This window comes from Diadema setosum, chromosome 13 (assembly GCF_964275005.1).
Source record: "Diadema setosum chromosome 13, eeDiaSeto1, whole genome shotgun sequence".
Classification (NCBI taxonomy): domain Eukaryota; kingdom Metazoa; phylum Echinodermata; class Echinoidea; order Diadematoida; family Diadematidae; genus Diadema; species Diadema setosum.
This window is the reverse complement of record NC_092697.1, coordinates 9,172,190-9,192,894: the sequence shown is the minus strand read 5'-3', so window position 1 is coordinate 9,192,894 and position 20,705 is coordinate 9,172,190. Positions and strand designations below refer to the sequence as shown.

Sequence of the window (20,705 nt, the reverse complement as noted above, 5' to 3'; positions counted from 1 at the left end):
AGTCGAAAGTTAGCATGAAATAGGCGTACCTTTGACATGTGGGTATCAATGTGCATGTTTTACTGGATGTTTGTTATCGTGTGCAATCTGTCAATGGTATTGATATGCCAGGAGAAACTTCCCTGAACCATGGTTTAAATTTGTAACACCTTCGTGAATTCAGGTTCATGGGTCTGTCACAGTGGCAGTCGCCCTCTCCTGGAGCCCGAGTTCAGGAAAAAGAAAAGGTGATCATGTCCAACACATCCTGAAAACATATGGTGTGATGAATGTGCCAGGTTTTAATGAAAGTATGATGGTGTATGAAATCCATGCCGGAACCAGGAAGTAACAAACACCATGTCCTGGATGTATAGATAAAGTTTCATTTTGTTTGGAATAGTTCCCACAAAATCTCAATACTGCAAGTTATCCTGTATCCCTATTCATATTTCCATTTGTTTGCTTTTCTTTTTCTGATGTTTTTTTTTTTAATTCTCAGTCCCTTTTTTTTAAATCTATTCATAGGCATGCCAAATATCACTGCATTTTGTCATTGAAAATCAAAAGTACATACATGCTCAAAATGTCAGGGCTGTATGATTCAGTTGACATAGACATTATCCCCTTATTAACTCTTTATGTGCCATGTTTGCACGCCCGACTCAGTCGATGGCGTGCCAACTTCGCATATTCTGCTCAAACACACAACCCCCCCCAAAAAAAAAAAAACAACAACAATTGATAGATCTCTAAATATTGCAGTACAATGAAAGCGTTTGTCATGATTCCATTATATGAAGCTTGCAATTTATGTGGTGATTGACAATGACGCAATGACGCGATGTCCTTGCTGGATTTGCGAGTAAATTCTAAATTTCTGTCACTGTTTTGTGTGCAAACGTCATGCCTGTTATACAATAATGTAGTTTTGTCATTTGAACCAAAAGCTATCATAGATTTATCGTGCAGTTTACACCAAAACAAAGCTTTATTTTCTCTTAAACTTTGGTCATTACATGTCTAGGGTAACAGAAACAGATAATATCTACATAGATTTAAAAATTCAGAACGTTTTCTCAAAGCAGGACTACATTGTTAACTCAGAATAATGTGGCACAAAGGGCGTTTACACTATGGCACATAAAGAGTTAAAGCAAATTTGATTATACATACCAACACACATATACACACATTTTGGCACACACAATAAACACACACACAAGAGTAAATGTCATGGCTTCTGTAACATTATAGCACATAGCAGAGGAATTGAATGTAATGTGGTACAATTCTTTGGGTGTAGGTTGTTGATAATAATAATAATAATAATAATAAGGTCTAATATACCCAGGGTAGCCTCTTCTGTGTTGCCACTGCTCTACCAGAGGGCCCCGCCGTTATTATCACCCTAGCATTGCCAGGTACCCATTTATACACCTGCGTCGAGAGGGACATTGTGAGTAAAAGCATCTTGTCCAAGGACGTTAGCACTGGGCGGGATTCGAACTCGGGTCCTCCGATCGGGAGTCAAGAGTCTTATCCACTATGCCACAGCGCCCCCACTGTGTTGTTGTGTTTTTGTTTTCAATGTCACTTGCGGAGATACCAGCTGTTGCTTTTTTGTCCAAAACAGTGCAGGTTTGTGGAAAATACTGGTTTTCCCAAATTGTATCTCTGCACATGTCTATTGCAGAAAAGGTAAAAATACTGTTTTTCCACAAAAGAAAAATGCACCTTTTCAGCGCTCAGAATATAGCAATGTCATTTGAAAGGTTGGCATCCCTGCACTTGGCTTTCTTACAATATCGCACAGGACAATCTTGCTCTGACAATGAATGTAGGCGATTGATACAAGTTTGCCATCTGGTTAAGGACTGTAAAGTATGACCTGTTTTGACATACACTTTCATGTGATAACACAGGTCACTAATAGGACCAACTCAATTTGTCATAGTGTTGTATTTTATTGGCACTTTGCAGCCTTTGACTTTGTGTGTGTGTGTGTGTAGGGAGGGGGGAATTACTCTTATTATTTCCTTATGGCTGGCAGTGGCAGTGTTCCAGGAAAATGTTTTGTTTTGGGGTTTTTTAGAAAGAAAAAATATGTAAATCAATACAAAAAAGCATAGATTTGTAGATATATAGTAGAACACATAAAGGGGAAGAAAAGAGGATGAAATTCTGGCTAGAAATGAAGAAAGCATATATTACACCTGCCTTCAAGATTTCTTGGTTAAACTTTTCCATGCACTTCTACTGTGTCAGAATCCCGAACTCTGCACGCAACTTTATGCTGCTATGTGATTTTCAGCTTTGATCCAGGGATCAATTCCTTGGGCCTTTCCTCGGAAACCCCTGCTTTCATGCGTGCTCCCCTCCTCCTTTCTTCCTCCCTTCTCCTCCACCCCTCCTCCTCCTCCTCTTCCTTCTCTATCTTCCCTTCTCCTCCTCCCTTTCCTACATCTCTTCCCTCTCCTTCTCCCCTCCTTCTCCTCCTCCTCCTCCCCTCCTCCTCTTCCTCCTCCCCCTTCTCCTTCTCCTTTCTCCCTCTTCCTCCTCCTCCCCTCCTCCCTCTCCTCCTCCCTCTCCTCCTCCTCCACCACCTCCTCCACCACCTCCCCTCCTTCTCCTCCTCTTCCTCTTCCTCCCCTCCTCCCCTTCCCCTCCTCTTTCCCTCTTCCCTCTCCTCCTTCTCTCCTCCTCCCCCTCCTCTTCATCCTCCTCCCCCTCCTCTTCCCTCTCTTCTTCCTCCCCCCACTTCCATCATCTTTGTCATTTCCCTTATTCATCCTCATCCTCCTCCTTTCCCTGTCTTCTTCTCTTCCCCTTATCCTCTTCTTCCTCCTCCCCTCCTCATCTTCTTCCTGCTCTGCCTCCCCTCCTCTTCCCTCTATCTCTTCTTCTTCTCCTCCTCTTCTCCATCCCTCCTCTTCCTCACCCTCCTCCTCCTCCTCCCCTTCATCTTCTCTTCTTCTTCTCCTCCTTCCCTACCCTTCCTTCATCCCTCCTCTTCCTCATTCTTTCCCTGTCTTCCTCCTCCTCCTCCTCCTCCTCCTCCTCCTCCTCCCCTTCTCCTTCCTCCTGCTCCTCCTCTGAACCAATGTCATCTGCGTTCTCTTGTTTAGAAGAGACAGAGGGTTGGATTCAAGTTCGGAGAGGAACTCAACCGAGAAGTTAATCAGTGTCAAGGACCCAACACTTTCTTCTGTGTTGCCAAATAATGTTTCTGATCAGTGACGTTTTGCCCGTAGAGGCGCGTATAGGAAGAGTTAGTGAGTTCACATGCGCATACATGTGTGTGTGTATATGTGTGTGCGTGTTTGTGTCTGTGTGTGTGTGTGCATGTGTGCATGTGCATGTCCATCATTGTGTATGCTTTTTTAGTGTGGGGGATGGGAGTGTAATGATATGTATGCCTTTTTCTTTTTCTTTTTTTCATGTCACTGTCAACACATGTGAGGACTAGCCACAAACCACAGGGGGAAAAGAGTTTATTCAGGGGTTACTGCGCAATCATGCATAAGTATGAGTGACATGATATGGTTCGGAGAGTGATCTAATCTTTTCTTGACAATTTCATTGCCATTTTCTTTTCTTCACATCAGTTATTTGCAGATTATCTTTTTAAAACTTTATTCAAAGTATTCTCTCTGCTATGGTGTGCTGTCAATTTAACATTGCTTTACATCTTTTTTTTTTTCTCTCTCTCTTTGTATATTTTCCCTACGATTGTGTGTATAATGTGTCTTGGTGCATAAAAGTAATACATACATGTGTAATTATGCTGACACCGTGACACTTTGTTAGATTGTACTGAAAATGGAATGAAGAAAATAAAACTGAACTGAACTGAACTGAATTTAACCCTTGCTGCTATTCTTTGTTTAGTCCTGTTGAAATTTTGATGCATGACACTGAAATAGCTGTCACTGCTAAGATGTCGATGGAGTTGCCGTGTAGAAGCAAACTAATGGAACTACGTGACAGGTTATACATGAAGTATAGAGATGAGATTTGCATCATCGTTATTATCATTACTTTGATTGGCTCGATTTTCTTGACAACACTTTGATGGATGACGCTACTCATGGTTAGGTAGCCTGGAAGTGCGGTGCGTGTTTGAATCACTCTCAAATCTCCGCTTAGCGGGCTTCAAGGGGGAAGTTTCGGAGATCATTCTCCTCCCAAATCCTGCGACATTTTGCCTCGCTGCAGCGAACATGAAAGGGGGTGACGCTCGAGGCTTCGGGCAGAAACCATTCCGCTGAAGTTCAGAAAATTCAATCCCGGCCCCTTTTTTTCTTTGGGATTCTTTTGGTGACTTTGGCAACCTGCCTAGATCTTGCTAGAAGGGGTAAGAAGTAGGCACAGGAAAAAAAAAATCACAAATTTAAAGAAAGAAAGAAAAGTGCATAAGGCTATAGATGCCATGTGTTTGAAGCCCAGAAGCTGGTGGGAATGTGTGAGGTGTGTTTGGATCAGGCATCTTGTAAACCATCTCGGCGAAGCCACCTCTGAGCAGCCAAGTAAAGCTTTCATTCTATTTCCTGTCCTTAAACTGGAACTTGGAAGCACGGACCTGTTCCAAATTTTTGATGGTTCACCCATCCCTGAGTTTCCTCCAACCTTCCATATATTTTGTTTGCATCTAACCCCCCCCCCTCTTTTTTCTCTTTCTTGCCCCCTCTTCCCCCCCCCCCCCCTTATTTTTGGATGGTGGATCGGGCCTTTACCTCAAAGTTCACATAGCTCTTGATGGACTCAAACTTGCCCAATGCCGTGCAGTGACAGGGTACTGCTCAAAGTTTCTTTGGCTTTGCGTGACAGAAATCGGGGTGATCGGAGAGTTCATGATTGCTTTGTAAAGTTGGGTTTCTGAAGAGAACTATGTGAGAATGCATACTAAAGTTGATGAAGACCGTTTTTCTTTTTTGCCTTGTTCATTCACAGAAGTGCAACCATTGTCTTAGTCATGTACAGTGTATATCATGGGGGTTCAGGGATGACAGACTGGATTATGCTATTGAGACAAGATATTTTCACTGAGGTTCACTGGTTCTTATGTTTGACTCTTAACCATGGCTTGAATGTTCTCCCCAGAAGTTTTTTGATTAGGATGTGTATCTTGATAAGCATTAGTCACAACAGTACAATTTGTGATATGATTTTATGCTGATGTCTTACAGCAGCTTCAATATATGGCTATGGGCCAAATCAGAAATGGCAATTACACTGTAGTTTTGCTCCAAAAACCTAGCAAATGCTGGTTTTGGTGTGTTTTAATGCACAAGGCAATACTTTCAAACCAGGCTTTGGTCTAGAGTTTTCTCATTTCAAGAAGAAAAGGGAGTTATAAAAGTGAGGTTTCTGTGGCAAATTCATTGTTTTCTTGGGTCTTTGCTTCAGTTGATCTCAAGAAAGGTCTTCAGGTTATAAGCCAGGTTGTAAGCAGCTCATATATAAGGACATTAAGACAAATGACTTTTTTTTCCCTTCTCAGGTGATTAGGCACTTCACTTGTTGTCAAAGTGACATGATTCATAACATTGCCAGATGTGACAATTTATGAAATTCATGTTCACACACACACACACACACACACACACACACACACACACACACACACACACACACACACACACACACAAAATGAATCGGCTAAGGACAGGTGACTAGAGCAGACCCATCAACTTACACCCGAGGAGGCATCCATTTTATTGTTTTACATTGAATGCATCAACAAACCTTTGAATATTACCCAATTCTAGGCTTTAATTAACACTTTGCTGCTGTCAGGTGGATGTGCTGGCAAGCAACATTTATAAGAAATACATCGTGAATAAACATTACATCCAAGATGCCTATCTCTGTGAATCCCAAAACTAACATGTTTGGTATCACAAATGACCTTTTTCTGTTCACACGCAAAGTGGAACGACGAACTGGTTTATTGCATTGTTACTCAGCAGATGGTTTGAGTGTAATGGGTTTGTATGAAGAGATTTTAACTGTTAGATGGAGGTCCCTGCTGTTCTGTGCATACAAGATGAAATTGTTTCTAGAACTTCTGTCTGCTCTCGTGTGGGACATTAAGGTGTTCCCAGTTATTTTGAGACAAAACATTTGGTATCTCGTTCAAAAGGTCTGTGAGTCAAATGCTGCGCTATGCCAGACGAGCCGGTAGTCATGTGCTGCAGCTGCGGTAGGCAAAGCTGTCGCAGACGACCCCACAAGGGAAGAAGCCTGCGAAAGAAAAGGGAAGCGAATCAAAACTGTGAATTACTCATTAGACATGGAATCAGTCTTGTCCTAATCCTCACCCGACCTGCCTATTTTTTCGTGTTATTTTTCCTTTGCTTTGCCTCTTCCCTGTCGTCTGGGTGAGACGATCAGGTGCTAATGGCGGAAAAGTCTTCCCGTAGATGTGCGAAAACGAGAGCGACCGTCCCGCCTGGTGCTAAAGCGATAAACGAGGGACCACCGGGCGAAGAAAAGCAAACATCGTTTGCCGGTGTACAGTCTTTAGGAAGCTGGGGAGGGGGGGGCAGCTTGTGGCCCATCGCTGCCCGCCCACCTCGGCCCGGCACTGCACCTGCTGTGGTCGTGGTAGGACGCAATAATCTAATAAGGTACAGGCTCAGTGTATCAAAGTTGGTCACGTGCGCAGATATGAGCGGAGTTGATCAGAAAGTTCAGGTAAAGGACCTTTTCATGTTCTCTCTCGATAGATTGATAAATAGATAGATAGATAGATAGATAGATAGATAGATAGATAGATAGATAGATAGATAGATGATAGATAGATACACTTAAGACAGAGATAGATAGATAGACTTTAGATGGAGATAGGTAGATAGATAGATAGATAGACAGATAGATAGATAGATAGATAGATAGATAGATAGAGGTAGATAGATGATAGATAGATGGATAGATAGGCAGAGAGATTGAGAGATATTGCTTGTAGATCATTTAATGTGTATAATTAAAAAGAAGGTGTATTGTTTTAGGTAGAGCATCAAACAAATTAACAACGATTTCAAAACTTAAGTTTTGTCCTCAAATCATGGGGGGAGGGGACGGGACAGGGTAAAGAAATCTGACAGGTAAGGTGTAGACCAATAACAGAAGTTGACCAAAATATTTGTACATATCCCTATCTAATTACTGCCATTACACTCCAGGGAGGAAGTAGTTTCATTTGTTTTTTCCCAAATTGTTTTGAAATAATTATTGTTTTGGGGGTTTTTACAGTGTAAAGAATGGAATTGACAACTAAAATTTGCCTTAACATTTGAAATATAACTCAATACCCTGAAAATTAACTTTGTGACATGGAAGAGCACCTAAGAGGTATGGTAACCCAAATGTGCCTGTCATTTCCTCCGCCAAGGAAGGAGGAGGTTAAGTGATCATCGATGTTGGTTTGTCTGTTTGCAAAATAACTCAAAAAGTTGTGTACAGATTGAAATGAAACTTGCACAAAAAGTTGCTGTTGACACAAGGAACACCTCTTTCAATTTTGGTAGTGATCCAGGAATTTTTATGGATTTTTGAAGGATTTTTCATCATTTGGCCTATAAGGTCAACGAACTTGGGGTTCAAGCTGGGCATACTGGAGGTTTACATACAGGCACTAAAGTGCGTGCTCTGCTCGGGCGTATTCAAGGCGCCGTGCAATGACGTATTAAAACGAAAGGCTTCTATTTTGGGAAATTGCATGCATGTAAGGGTGGAAATAACTTGCAGGCTTGGCAGAGATCTGTGCTCTCTGAGTACTTTTATAGTTATTTTTCAATTTTCTCCATAATTTACAGAAATTAATTTCATACCCCGCCTGTATGGAGTTCATTTCCGAATGAACTTTGTAAACACGCTTTTCATGTGTGTGTATTTCCCTTGTCTCTGTCCGTTCATTGCAGCCATTAGGAAATTAGTGAAGCGGTGCAGTCGCAAATGTGAATGCTGCATGCATGCATGCATATGCTAGAGCCGTGTACAATCGTATCTTGCTGCAGGACCAAGGAACGTATCACGTGCGTAAACCCTCACACTGATATGATGCGTAGCTGCAGCTGACCAAGCCAACACGCACAACATGCGTGTCCTACACATGTACGTGTTTTTGTGAGAGCTTTTGAGCGACAAGACAATGAACTACATGTGTTGTATTAACACATAAAATATCCAATCTGAGTGATCGACACCTGTCAATAGTGCCTGTAGACTAGACTAAATTCAAGATGTGCACACTTTCTAGTGCACTTTGGGATATTCTTCTTTACACTCTCTTGTTTTCAGAAAACATTTTTAGAACAAGGCGCTTCTATTTCACAAAGTTCATTTTCAGGGTAGTGATACGCTTTAAATTTAAATGGTAAGCCAATCCTTTTCCTCCACACTGCTTTATAAATACCATTGACCCGGAGGCATGGATAAGTACTACCTACTTTGTAGATATTCTCTTCGCATAATTAATTTTCCATTGAAAGTCATTAATGCAGATGCTCATATGCCTTTAAAGCCACAATATGGTGTTAGTAAAGAAAAAAAAAACTTAGCATAAGTTTGTGGGGATGTGATGCTTGGTGTTTTGGGGTTTTTTTTTTTTTATATTGAGGACATGCAAATGGTGAACCTATAACATACATTCTCGAAGATTTTATATACTGACAATAACTAGTGCAGTTGTGAATATGTGAGATAGATGTGATTTGTTTGAAATTCATTTTAGATAAGTTTGTCAATCATTGAATCATAGAATTTTCAGTTTTAAGGTAATGTGCTTGTGTAATAGTAGCATGTTTATCATGTGTTGCAGTCATTTCAAAATGGCAGAAACGGAAACTTATTTCCAAAAGATTTTTTTTTTCCTTCGGTGTAAGTGAAGCTATATACTCCCTGCATCACAAACACCTTATTTGCAAATAACATTAAATCCGAAGTGCAAAATGGCATGGCATCTTGAACAGTAGTCATGCATGCAGTCGTGTGAGCATCAACGGTAGAATCATCACGGCAGAGCACTTGGAATGTAAACAATGTAATTTTCCCGTATGGAAATGATGTAAACAGACCGTATCACACCTGGTGCGTGAATCTACAGGTGCAGCGACATATGGAAAGCCTGAAATCCAGATTTTATACTATTTGACAGGATGGGAATAAGTGTTGACAGCCCGAGTGTCATCTTTCTCAAGTTATATTGGTTGACTTTTCTATACCCAGGCAGCCATCTCCATTAGAGAGGAAATTGAACGATACATGTATTGCATTTTCATGTGTATTACTAGTTACAAGTACATACTTTCTATTACAGGTGCCAAATGAACATGTAATACTAATGAAACTGTGATGATGATGATGATGATGATGATGGTGATGGTGGTGATGGTGGTGATGGTGATGATGATGATGATGATGATGATAACTGTAGTACAACTACTACTACTACTACTGTTTCTACTGCTACTACTACTACTACTACTACTACTACTACTACTACTACTACTACTACTACTACTACTAGTAGTAGTAGTAGTACTACTACCACTACCACTACCACTACCACTATAATCACTACTGTTATTATTTCTACACTTCTGCTGTTACTACTACTAATAATGAGAATGATAATGATATCAGAATTAATTGAATGGATAGTCTGATACATAAGAGTTTTGCTTTGTTCTTTTTTTTTGCCCATGATGGTTTTTTCATGATTTTGTTGCCTCTATCTCATAAATGTTTTGTGTCTGTATGTTTCTAGTAAAAATTGGTGTGTTTTCAGTAATATGATATACAAAATTGGAATGGGACCCCCTCTCCGCACCCCACACAAATTCTAAATTAGCTAATTTCCACAGTTTGCCACATGCTTGGCCCACTAACGGAAAAAGTCAATGACCTCCCATGATTTCATTTACAATCTGCTAGCTGGTACAAGTACGCACATAAGTATGCACGCATTGACACGCACGTTTAATGTACATTTTGAGAGACATACGCTGAAGGATAATTGTGTTCCTCTCCAATTCGCCATCGTTAGTTTGTCTGGTCAGATGCTGACTATTCGTCGACCGCAATGAGCCCCTATACAGACTCTAGAGGGCGGTGTTATCGTACAAAATTTTTCTCCGCACTCTGTACTTCGTCATACAGACCCTCACGTCCACACGGTTGCTGTGCATTTTTGGAACATTTTTACTCCCTTCTGAATTGCAGATATGGAAGTTGTTTCAATCCCCACCCACCCCCCACCCCTTTTCGTTTCTTTTCTTCATAAGTAAAAGCCATTAAGTTCAGGGCGAATATCACAAGTCTGTTTGCTCTTGGTTGTACTGAAGCGTGTCTGTCTGTCCGTCTGTCAATCTGTCCGTCTGTCTCCGCACTCGATCTCAGCAAGCACCTTGACGCCTTGCCCTCTGCTTGTCGGGCTAAAGGAGGGAGGTCACTAAAACCTGATCCCGCTGGTCTGGGGCAAGCTGGGGTACCAGCTTCGGGTGTGAATTGTCGTGTGCGAACTTTCACACCTCCCTTCTAACGGGCGTGACAAACATGTAATGGTATAGGGTCTCTTTCTGCACTCCTCCTTCCCCATGCAGCACCCCCAGTGGGCCACCCCCACCATAGGACACAATGCATACACACTTACGCACGTACACACACACACACGCACACATTTATTCTGAATCAATATGGACATCTTTCAGCAAAATGAGGAGTAAAAAAACAAACATATTGACATAGCTCTTTTTTTTTTTCTATCATGTGCACTGATATTCTAAAAGAGAAACATATTCTAAAATGATACCAGGATGGTCCATGAGGGGTTTGAGCATGTTGCTGCAATGTGCTCAAATTCTTGTGTAACATCTTTAAAGTGCCACTGTATGTCATTCAAAAAAAAAACAAAAAAAACAACAACATAGATTTGGCCTACTCTACTATAAAGCAAACAGACAAGTTTTTCAAGTTTTTTACATCTCTCCTTTAATATTTTAGTTCTATCAGAAACTCCTTCCACTTCATGTCTTTCACAAAATGTTTCACTAAAGACAGCCTGCAAACAGAAGCGTTTTGTCATAGTTTCGATTCTAAACTTTTATTCTGCTTGTATGTTTACATATTAGGAAAATGGTGTGTACAAACAAATGAATATATTCTATTGTTGTTATCAAATGTCCCCATGTTGCAGTAAGCGAAAAGATTGTATGTCATGCGAAGGTGTCATATTTTTCCTGCATCTGGTGAGCACCTGACCTTCCCCAGTGGGTATCACATAAACCTCGCTACGGAGGCAAACTAAGTGATGTGGTCTATTCAAAGGTCTGCGACACCCTTCTTGTTTCTAAGCCTGCTATTGTGAAGCTTTATAGATCAGTTATTAGTGTGTTTGGATGTATTTGTCACAGAGTTCGAAGTAACAAGCTGTTTGATCCACCTACTGCGTCTGCATTTTGGTACATGACCTCCAGTTCACCTCAATGAATTGTTGCCTTGTTTGGTAAATCCTTTGGCAACTTTTACCAAGCTGTAACCATCTCGTCAAGAAGGCATTCGTATACTGTAAAATGAGAAGTGTTCATGTGCATTTTAATCTTGCTTATTTCATGAGAGCCAAGATTCGTGAAGATAAAATGCACACGAAAAGTTCTTGTCTACTTTATATACATTGAATGCCAGTGACAATTTGCAGAAATTTCATGCTGCGAAAAAGGCCATCAACTCTGATTCACACAGATTTCATGCTGCGAAGGTATCTTACCTTACACTTGTTAAAATGTTTTCATGAACTGTTCTATTTTCAGCACCCTCATGATCAATTGTACTTCAAGCAATATGCAGTGTATAGTCTGAAAGTAATGTATGTTTGAATAAAAATGTGCATTGCAGTTTACTTTGTAATCCTGTACAGTGTGTAAACACCACATAATTTATCAGTTATGAATATTTTAATATCCGTACATTTATCTGTCATTTGTCGGTTAATGATGGGTTTATTTTTCTTTCTGTGCTCATGTTTCAGTTGGGTAAGATGTTGGTTGCCGAAGTCGGCTTGGGCAATACAGAATCTGTGGTGAAGAAGGATCGGACTAGGGTGGCCCCTCCAATCGGCTTTGATTCCATAGTGGTGAGTACATGTACCTTCTCTTCCTTACTATTAAGATGCTGTATACGCCGAATATTTTGCGAGGTTTTTATTTTTGCGAATTTCGCGAGTCTGGTGCTATTAGCAAAATTAAAGACACGCAAAAAATAATGACTCTAATCACGATATGAATGTGACACACACATATACATTTCTCTGTGCAGTACAGTACTCTACTATCGCGAATTTAACCACTCGCAAAATTGTTGGGAATTCCCGATTGGCAAAAATTTAGACTCGCTAAATATATACTGTATACAGTATCCCAAAGATTGTTCGATCTTTAAGGGGTTACTATTATCATTCAAATCATGCTGAGTCGCTTATGAATTGTTTGCTAGGAGTATGGGCAGAATTGATTTTGTATTGAGATCATAGAGACACAAGACATTTTAATGCTGGCATAACTTCCACTTTTGATATAAGGGATACAGTGTTTATCATGCAAATAATAAATGTTTATGTGTGCAGTGGACAGAGTATTTCATGAGGTGAAAGATGAGATGATCCATTCAACGAGGCGCAGGCAAGTTATAATGGATCAATAATTTCATCTTTCACCAAATGAAATATTCTGTCCATTCCACGAGTGAAAAACATTTATCATTTGTTTTATATAACACCTAAGAATAGATCGTTGTCATTTCATGTTTTATGAATGTAGAAACAAGAGAGAATGTACAAGATCTGAGATCGAGAGAGTGCTCACTGAGCGCAACATGCTAACGCTCTGTCTGTCAATACTGTAAAAGAGGATATTTTTCCCGCGACTAATTTTTCGCGCTCAGCCGAGTAAAAAAAGTTTCGTTTGTTTATTTAATTCCGCGGAATCGAGATATCAACTACTGGAACATATAGTAAGCAAAAATATTTGCATGCTTTTATTTTCGTGCTAGTGTCTGGTTGCGCAAAATATGCAAAAATTTCAACTTTTACAGTGTGCTTGGTCGCATGCACACTGCAAACGCAAGCATTTGACGTAAGTAGTGTGCCAGGCTCTTGGCGTGCATGTAATGGAGCAAATCGCATGGATCCAAGATTGCATGATAAATGGAGCCACAAATGCACGAATGATGACTTAATAGTGAAATGGACGAATGATCAGTGTCAAGCAACCAATCAAATGACAAGGATCTATTTGGGTGTGATATAAAGTTCAATAACCTTTATCCATGGCTGCCACGGTTTCACCGTTTGACACCGATTACCGTTCACCATTCCTCATTTGTCCTTTCCATCATTTCAAGAGACTCCTTGTCTCTTGGGACGTAGCGTGGAAGTCTGTTTACGACTTTGTGGGATAAAAACCGTAACACCAGTCACACAAACATTGTACCCACTTCCATAGCCCCCTAATATTGTAAAACGGGTGGCGATCCCCGGGGATTAAAAAAAAAAAATGGCTGTATATGATGACATTCAAGAAAATGATGTTTGAATTGAAGGAAAATCTTCTTAGCAGTCATACGTGTCATGTTGAGGTGTCAAGTACAAGAAGTTGCCCCCTTGTCGGTTAGCCACGTCGCGACTGTTTGGATTCTAGACCAGTCATCACATGTGATGGCTAATTTCCCCGTAAAATTGATCTAATTACATTAAATATTGCACAGAATGGAAGGAGTCATATTTGAATATGAGTTTAGTGGCATTTTTTTTCATATCACTGGGAAATATAAAATTAAGTTATGTATTACAAACATCCTACTCGCACCAAAGCCCCGCATTTTCTTGGAACCAACCACAGAAAAAAAAAAGTGTGGCAGGGGTAAGAGTCTACATTTTCTTTTCTTTTGTTTTTTGTTTTTTATGAAGCAATGCAGTGAACTCATCTTAAAGAGTTCATAATGTGAAGTTTGATTTATGTGATCGGTCTTTCAACCGTGTGTAATCATGTAATGTAGATGTTTGTTAATGGTTTTATTGCACACACACACACGCACACACACACACACACACACACACACACACACACACACACACACGCACACATTCAAGCACACATATATATACTCGACAACTAGAGATTTTAATGCAATATAGATTCTTCCTGAGCTTTCACAGCACATGTCATTCAATGTGGATAGTAGTCTTCGTCTAAGGCCTCTCACTGTAATAATTTCAAGAGAAGCGAGACGAAGGTCATCATGCTAGTCAAGCCACCGCCAAGAGAACCTTTGGAGACCATTCAATATTTCTTAACTTTATGATTTGATCTTTCAATTAACAACTTTTGTACTTGCATTATTTGGTAATGAAAATCACCCCGAGCTGATGCATTGAATTACGCATTTCGAGACTCTTCAGAATTTCTGAAGTTTATGTCTGTGAAATACAAAATTTTGTACCAGCAATTGGTAGTGAGAATCACTTGAAGCTGATGAATTGAATTGTTCATTTTTTGACTAGTCTAATGGCTGATCTAGAGATTCTGTTGGTCGGAATGACTATAAACAAAATCATCCAGTTACTGACTCTCAAAGAGAATGGTGCATCATTTACAACTTTCACCTACCACATGGATAATAATCAGATTCGCAGCTCTCAAAGGACCCCGAGTGATGACGTGCTTGGCTTTAGCTCACTTTGCTCGTGATTGTTGCCGAAAAAAAAAATGTGAAAGCCTTTGACCAAGGCTACAGGGACGTACCATGCGGTGCTGTCAGCTGGCCACACACAAAGAAGACTTTAATACCTGGTAGCTAAATTTGGACCAGCTAGAAGTCTTTTTTAGGAAGCAGCCGAGCCCCCTTCACCTTTGAACTCGACGTGACTGATGAGGAGATGCGGGAAGACGAGAGCTGGAAATGATACCAGGTTCATCCAAATGAACAAAACGTGGAGCACCGCCCTGAGCCCGATGAGGATTGATTCTGGCTGGATCCTGATAGAAAATGAAAGCCATGTGGTCTTGAAAGTGATGCCTACATCCACCCCCCCCCCCCCCCCCGCTCTTTGTCTGTGTCGCAATTTTATTAATGTCTGACCTTTCTTTTTATTTATAGCAGATAGCACACAAGTCTTGCAAAGACATTGTGTCTTAAAAATTTTAAACTTTTGAGAAAAGTATACATACAAAAGATTTCGTCGGTGAAATGACCATTTCGTTACGAAATTTCGTCGATGAAAGACGAAATGGTCATTTCATTATGAAATGTTAACATTTCGCCGATGAAATGACTAATTTCGTAACAAAATAGGCCATGCAACACTTGGCGCCCCATACAAAACTACGGTCTTTGTCCGCGGTTTAAACCATGGTTTCAATTGTACCACCTTCGTGAATTCTGGCCAAAGAGTATGTACATGCAAATATACATACATAAGTACTTCTATACATTCATCTATGACCTTTGCTTTCATCCTAGACCCCAGGGAGGTTGTCCAGAAAGAACACAGATGGTGGAGATGGTGCACATGAGAGCGTCCTACCAATGGACCGCAAGGAGTACGTCATCTTTGACAGCCTACAGGTTCTCCCAGTATGCCTCGTGGAGTACACCACGCTACAGTCCAGGTCTGGGGTGCGCCTGTGACCCTTTGAGTGGCAGCGAAATGGGCGGACATGCAAGTGCTACCAAATTGTCAAAAGCTAAATTCAGACTTTCTTTTTCCATGGACTTCAGCGCATTATAAGTGGCCACTTTTATTTATATTAAAGTAGTCTTGTTATTACCATGACTGTGTTTTCAAAGTGATTCAGTGAAGATGGCATGGTCTCAATGGTGTTGACACCTTTTGCAAGTCATCTAAAATTCTGGGCAGAATATTCTCTGGAGCCTGTTGCATAAAAAGATGCATTCAAACTTATTAGTGTAAGTCAGAAAATCAATTATAAGTCAGGTATCAGCCAATCAGATTTGAGTATTTAGGGACTAATATTTGATTTTTCTGACTTATGTTTGATCTGAACTTTTTTGCAACAGGGCCCTGCTATCAGAATACCATTTGTTGAAAATATAGCAGAAAATAACAAACAAACAAAACAAAGCAAACATCAAAGTCTTTTACAGAATAATATCATAAATCTTTTCTCAATATTGTTTGTCAGTCAAATTTATCATGTAGTTATTACATCTTGCATCACATACTTGAATTGTGTATCATGATACACTTGCCACAGTGATGCCAATTCATCTTAATCTGATTTTAAGAGTACTGACAACTTTCTGGGAAAATTAGCACACTGGAAAAAGGTTGTTTTGATTGAAAGTGACTGATTGGATGAAATTTAAGTGGCATTTACCTACAGGAGAAAGTTATCTTGCTTTTAATCTTTGACATAAGAGAAACAAAATAGATAGGGTACATGTATATCAGTCATATCTGTACCAAAAAAAAAAAAAAAAAAAAAATTATAATAAAAATTATGAAAGTTGTGGTAGCTTGAATGACGCTAAGTCATCAAATATAGCTTTTCATTTGGACCATAGAATGCTGGTTCATTACATGGCCAATGCATGTGTTTAAACCAATTCTTAATGTTATAGAGGGACCAACACATGATCTTCCTTCATTTTCCTTCCTTCATTGGCAGAGAAATCAATATTCCATCATCTTGATATGTTAAATGATCAAAAGTATATCGTTAATGTGTATATCTGGGGTGGTTCCATGAAGAATTTAAAAATTGTTTTCGTTATTTGAGATAATGTAATATTATTCGAGGTGGTTATATAGCATGCACAAAGTGTTCAGTCAATTATCATTATGCACAAACATCATTGTGGCCGGGATGACTCTTTTGCGGCTGGATGACGAGGTTCGGTCACGTGAGCTACCAACGTTAGAGTAGCACACTAAATTGGCTCATATTTGGCTGGTGGGGTCCCATGAATGTGTACCCTGGAACAATTTGACAAACAGTACTTCACTTTGTGCCTTTTTACTGCTTCGTGATCATTTAAACCAACAGCTATCGTAACTGCCACCCCCATGCTCATTTTACAAGGTCAATTATCAAGGCGAACAGAGGCAAGGCCGTCTTAAATTCGCCCATCTGCAGTTTCTCTGACTGCAGCCACCAGTGCCAAGATGGCATTGTAAAAGCATTCACAACCTACGTTTACTGCTCATTAAAGGGGGAACTCCACACAAGTCAAAAGTTTGTCCGAAAAGAAAGAGTAAAATTTTACAACCACAACAGTGAAATAGGCTGCCTCACACTCTGCGATTTCTTGCGATTTGATCAAAATCAGGTAAAAATTAGGGAACTCATGAAATTATGAAGTTTCGCTTGTTTTCAAATAGTCAATATCAATATGCAAATGATGAATTTGATTATGATGTCATTGCCTCACAACTTTGCCATATAGACCTAGTTTGTAATACATTGTAATACCTTGACATTTTCAGTTTTGTGTTCTTGTTTTTGTTTAAGTGGGATTATGCCATAGTCTCAAATCTTGATATGTTAGACTGATCATTATTTTGAAATCATTCAACCAGGGCGTATGGAGGGAAAAAAACTGTACACAATTAATAAAAATTTGTGAGGTGATGACATCGTCAGCTCATATCAACTGTTTGAGAACTGTTTTGCAAAAATTAGTAAATCTTTAAAAGTTCATAACTTCCTTTATACTTTTAATCCAATATTGATAAAATTTTCACTGCTGTGCTCATAAAATTTTTCTCTTTCTTCACAGACTAAATTACCCTTTAAGAGTGGAGGTCCCTAAAAGATTTATGTTTAGAAATGTAGTGGTGTAAAACGTTTCTGTGTAGTTACTAAGTGCTTTCAGCGAGCCAGTATTCTGAATTTGAATATGATATGCGTGCTGTCACCTGCTCTGTTTTGTTGTGAATTTGTGGTAGTGGGCCAAATTTTCTTGAAGTGACAATGAGGTATCCATTCATGTAAGTGAAAGACAGAAAGAGAAAAAAAGAAGAAGAAAGAGAGTAAAATGGAAAGAGGAGAGAAGAAGGGACAGAATGAGGGCGCCTTTCATGTATATGAATATCATGAACTGTGTGAAGTTTCAGTTTGAGTTTGCTTGTTCTTATGTTGTTGTTGTTTTTGTATGATATATACCAATTACATATATAAATAAATAGTAGCTGGAAAAGTGATCGCAAAGGTCTGCCTTTGATTTCTAATACGAATTCCATGTAGGATACATGCATATCACTATCGGTTAAAGAAATGTGTATGGATGTATCTTGTCAAAATCAAAACATTCCATTTGTCTTCATTAAAAAAAATAAATAAAAAAAAAATAAAAATTGTGGCGATGTAACCACAGAAAGAAATGAAGAGATATCACTACTGTATTGGGTACAACTTTAATTTCCCCCATTTGTCTACGTATGTTCTACCAGCTGGTCAAACACTACATTTGATGTAATTGTATAGATGCATCAAACCCAAATTTTGTTAAAGAGCATATTAAGTAACTCGGTAACTTTGTACGGTATAGTCAACTCGCCACACATCTACAGCCACATTCGCAAACACCTTAAATAAATGAGTTTTTCAGCGTGATGCCAAAATCATCAAATAAAGTAAACTTTTTTTTTTTATCACGATTCAAAAAGTGAGAACTCCTATGTGTCCTTGTGGCTTATGATCATTACCGGAACTGATTGAAGAGCCAGTATTTACTTGTATGCAAATTTTGACTTGCTCTTAGAAATCAGGACACATATTTCTTGTTCTGTCTGAGATTTTGTTTTACTATCAAGCCAATTTCTGGCACTTTATATACTGTCTAAAAGTCAAACGTGTCTGAAGCCTTCCATTTTAGACCACAATTTATTTGATACTATGAGTATAAGATACCACTCCAGGGTTTTGAAATGTTGTTTGAAGCCTCCTTATGTTAGGCTAGGCTTTCTATAAAGATTTGTGCTATATTTTTGTACCATCATGTTACACGCTCTGAAAATGACTCATAATCCAAACGCAATTCAGTGTGCTGCCTTACATTGAAATCAATACATTAGTAAATCCAGAGGATGATTCTGCGCAGTTAGATTCTTCATTCTTGCATGCAAACTCAACAGTGTCAAAGCCGGTTACTGTAAAAGTGGACATTTTCTCACGAAAAATTTTGTCACACTCAGTCGGGTAAAATAAATTCTGCATTTTTTTAGATCCGTGGAATCAAAACATATAATAGTGTTACATAATTGACAAGCAAAAAGTGTTTAGTTTTTATTTTCGTGCTGGTTTCTTGTTGCGCAAAAATTTCCACACTGCAAAAATTTCCACTTTTACACATAACTGGAATGAGAAAGAGTGTAAAGAAATGCATTTCCAGCACAGAATGTGCACTTTTTTATCAACTGGATGTATCACCACTGTTTGCAGTTCCTGTAGTGGTTGTGAAATTTCATGATTTTCACAAGGAGTGTATAGTTATTCTCACCTTGAGTCTTGGTATTTTGATATCAAAGAGAATTTGGGAATTTGAATTCTGTTTGTGTGTGTCTGTGTGTGGTGTTGCCTGTGTGTAATAAGTTTTTCATGTCTTTGTACCCATGAATCCGTCCAAAAAAAATGAAGCATACAACAAAAATAAAATATCGAAAGAGATATTACAATGTCCTGTTTGACTTCTTGTTTACCTAAATTTGTTTGGCTGACCAGGGCTTTTCATTTAAAGTTGACATGAAAGCAACTCTTGCTGGAATGGCAAGTGTCATGGTAACAACTATAATCCAGCTTCCTGATTGGATGTTGCGTTTGGAAGTTGCCATTCCAGTAAGAGTTGCCATCCTAACATCTTTTATGAAATGGGGCCCAGATGAGATGGAGAAGTATGCAAAATATGTCTTTGGAATTTCTTTGTTTGAAATTCCATATGAAAAAGAGAATGTACATTTCCAAGTCTCTGATAATGTTTCAGTATTGTTATTGTGATGCAAGTTACAGTTATGGGTAACATTTAAACTACAGACATGGAGAGTGGATTAATAGTAAGTGCACGCAGATTCATGGATATATAGCACCGTTACATATCAATGGAATCAATATATAAGGCTTTGCATCAATTTTTAAATCTTTAAAGGGATGTACATGTTTGAACATTTACAGGGAGTGCAGTAAACAAACTGGCTCCGACATACGCAAAAGAATTTCTTTTATACTCTGTCTTTGGGCAGGGAAGTTGGAAGGGGCATTTTAGAGAATAATTTGTTCTATAATTTACAGTTTGTGTACATTTCAATGATTCTAAAAAAAATCAATAGTAGATTATTTTGTATTTTAAAAACAAACACAATATGGATATTTTCTACGGTTGCTTAAAAAAGATATTTGATTTCTTTTTTTGGAGTGAGAGGAATGGGTGGTTATTTGCTGATACTTGACAAGAGTTAGTGAAGATGATGCTCCTGATTGTGGCGTAACAGTTTCTGTGAATTATTCAGTTTCATGACATTTACCAGTACACGTACATATAATGTTGCTGTGGAGAATTTGCCCTCTTAAATAAAACAACCGACTTCTTTTCGCATACACACACGCACGCACGCGCCCGCGTATGCACACACACACACAACACTCACACTTTACTATTCTATATACGTTGTTTATCAATTTCCATTCAAGTTACATAAGGACAGAAATCTA

General features: G+C 39.1%; 1 protein-coding gene across 1 annotated transcript in view; it reads left to right on the top strand.

Moving 5' to 3' along the window:
* The window catches only part of LOC140236885 (uncharacterized), a 113,985-nt gene extending 94,346 nt beyond the window's left edge, over positions 1 to 19,639 (top strand). The window contains 2 exon segments of the mRNA XM_072316822.1: positions 12,011 to 12,115; positions 15,499 to 19,639. Of these exon segments, the coding sequence (XP_072172923.1) occupies positions 12,011 to 12,115; positions 15,499 to 15,666 (273 nt within the window). The 3' untranslated portion in view covers positions 15,667 to 19,639.
* The last annotated feature ends 1,066 nt before the right edge of the window (positions 19,640 to 20,705 follow it).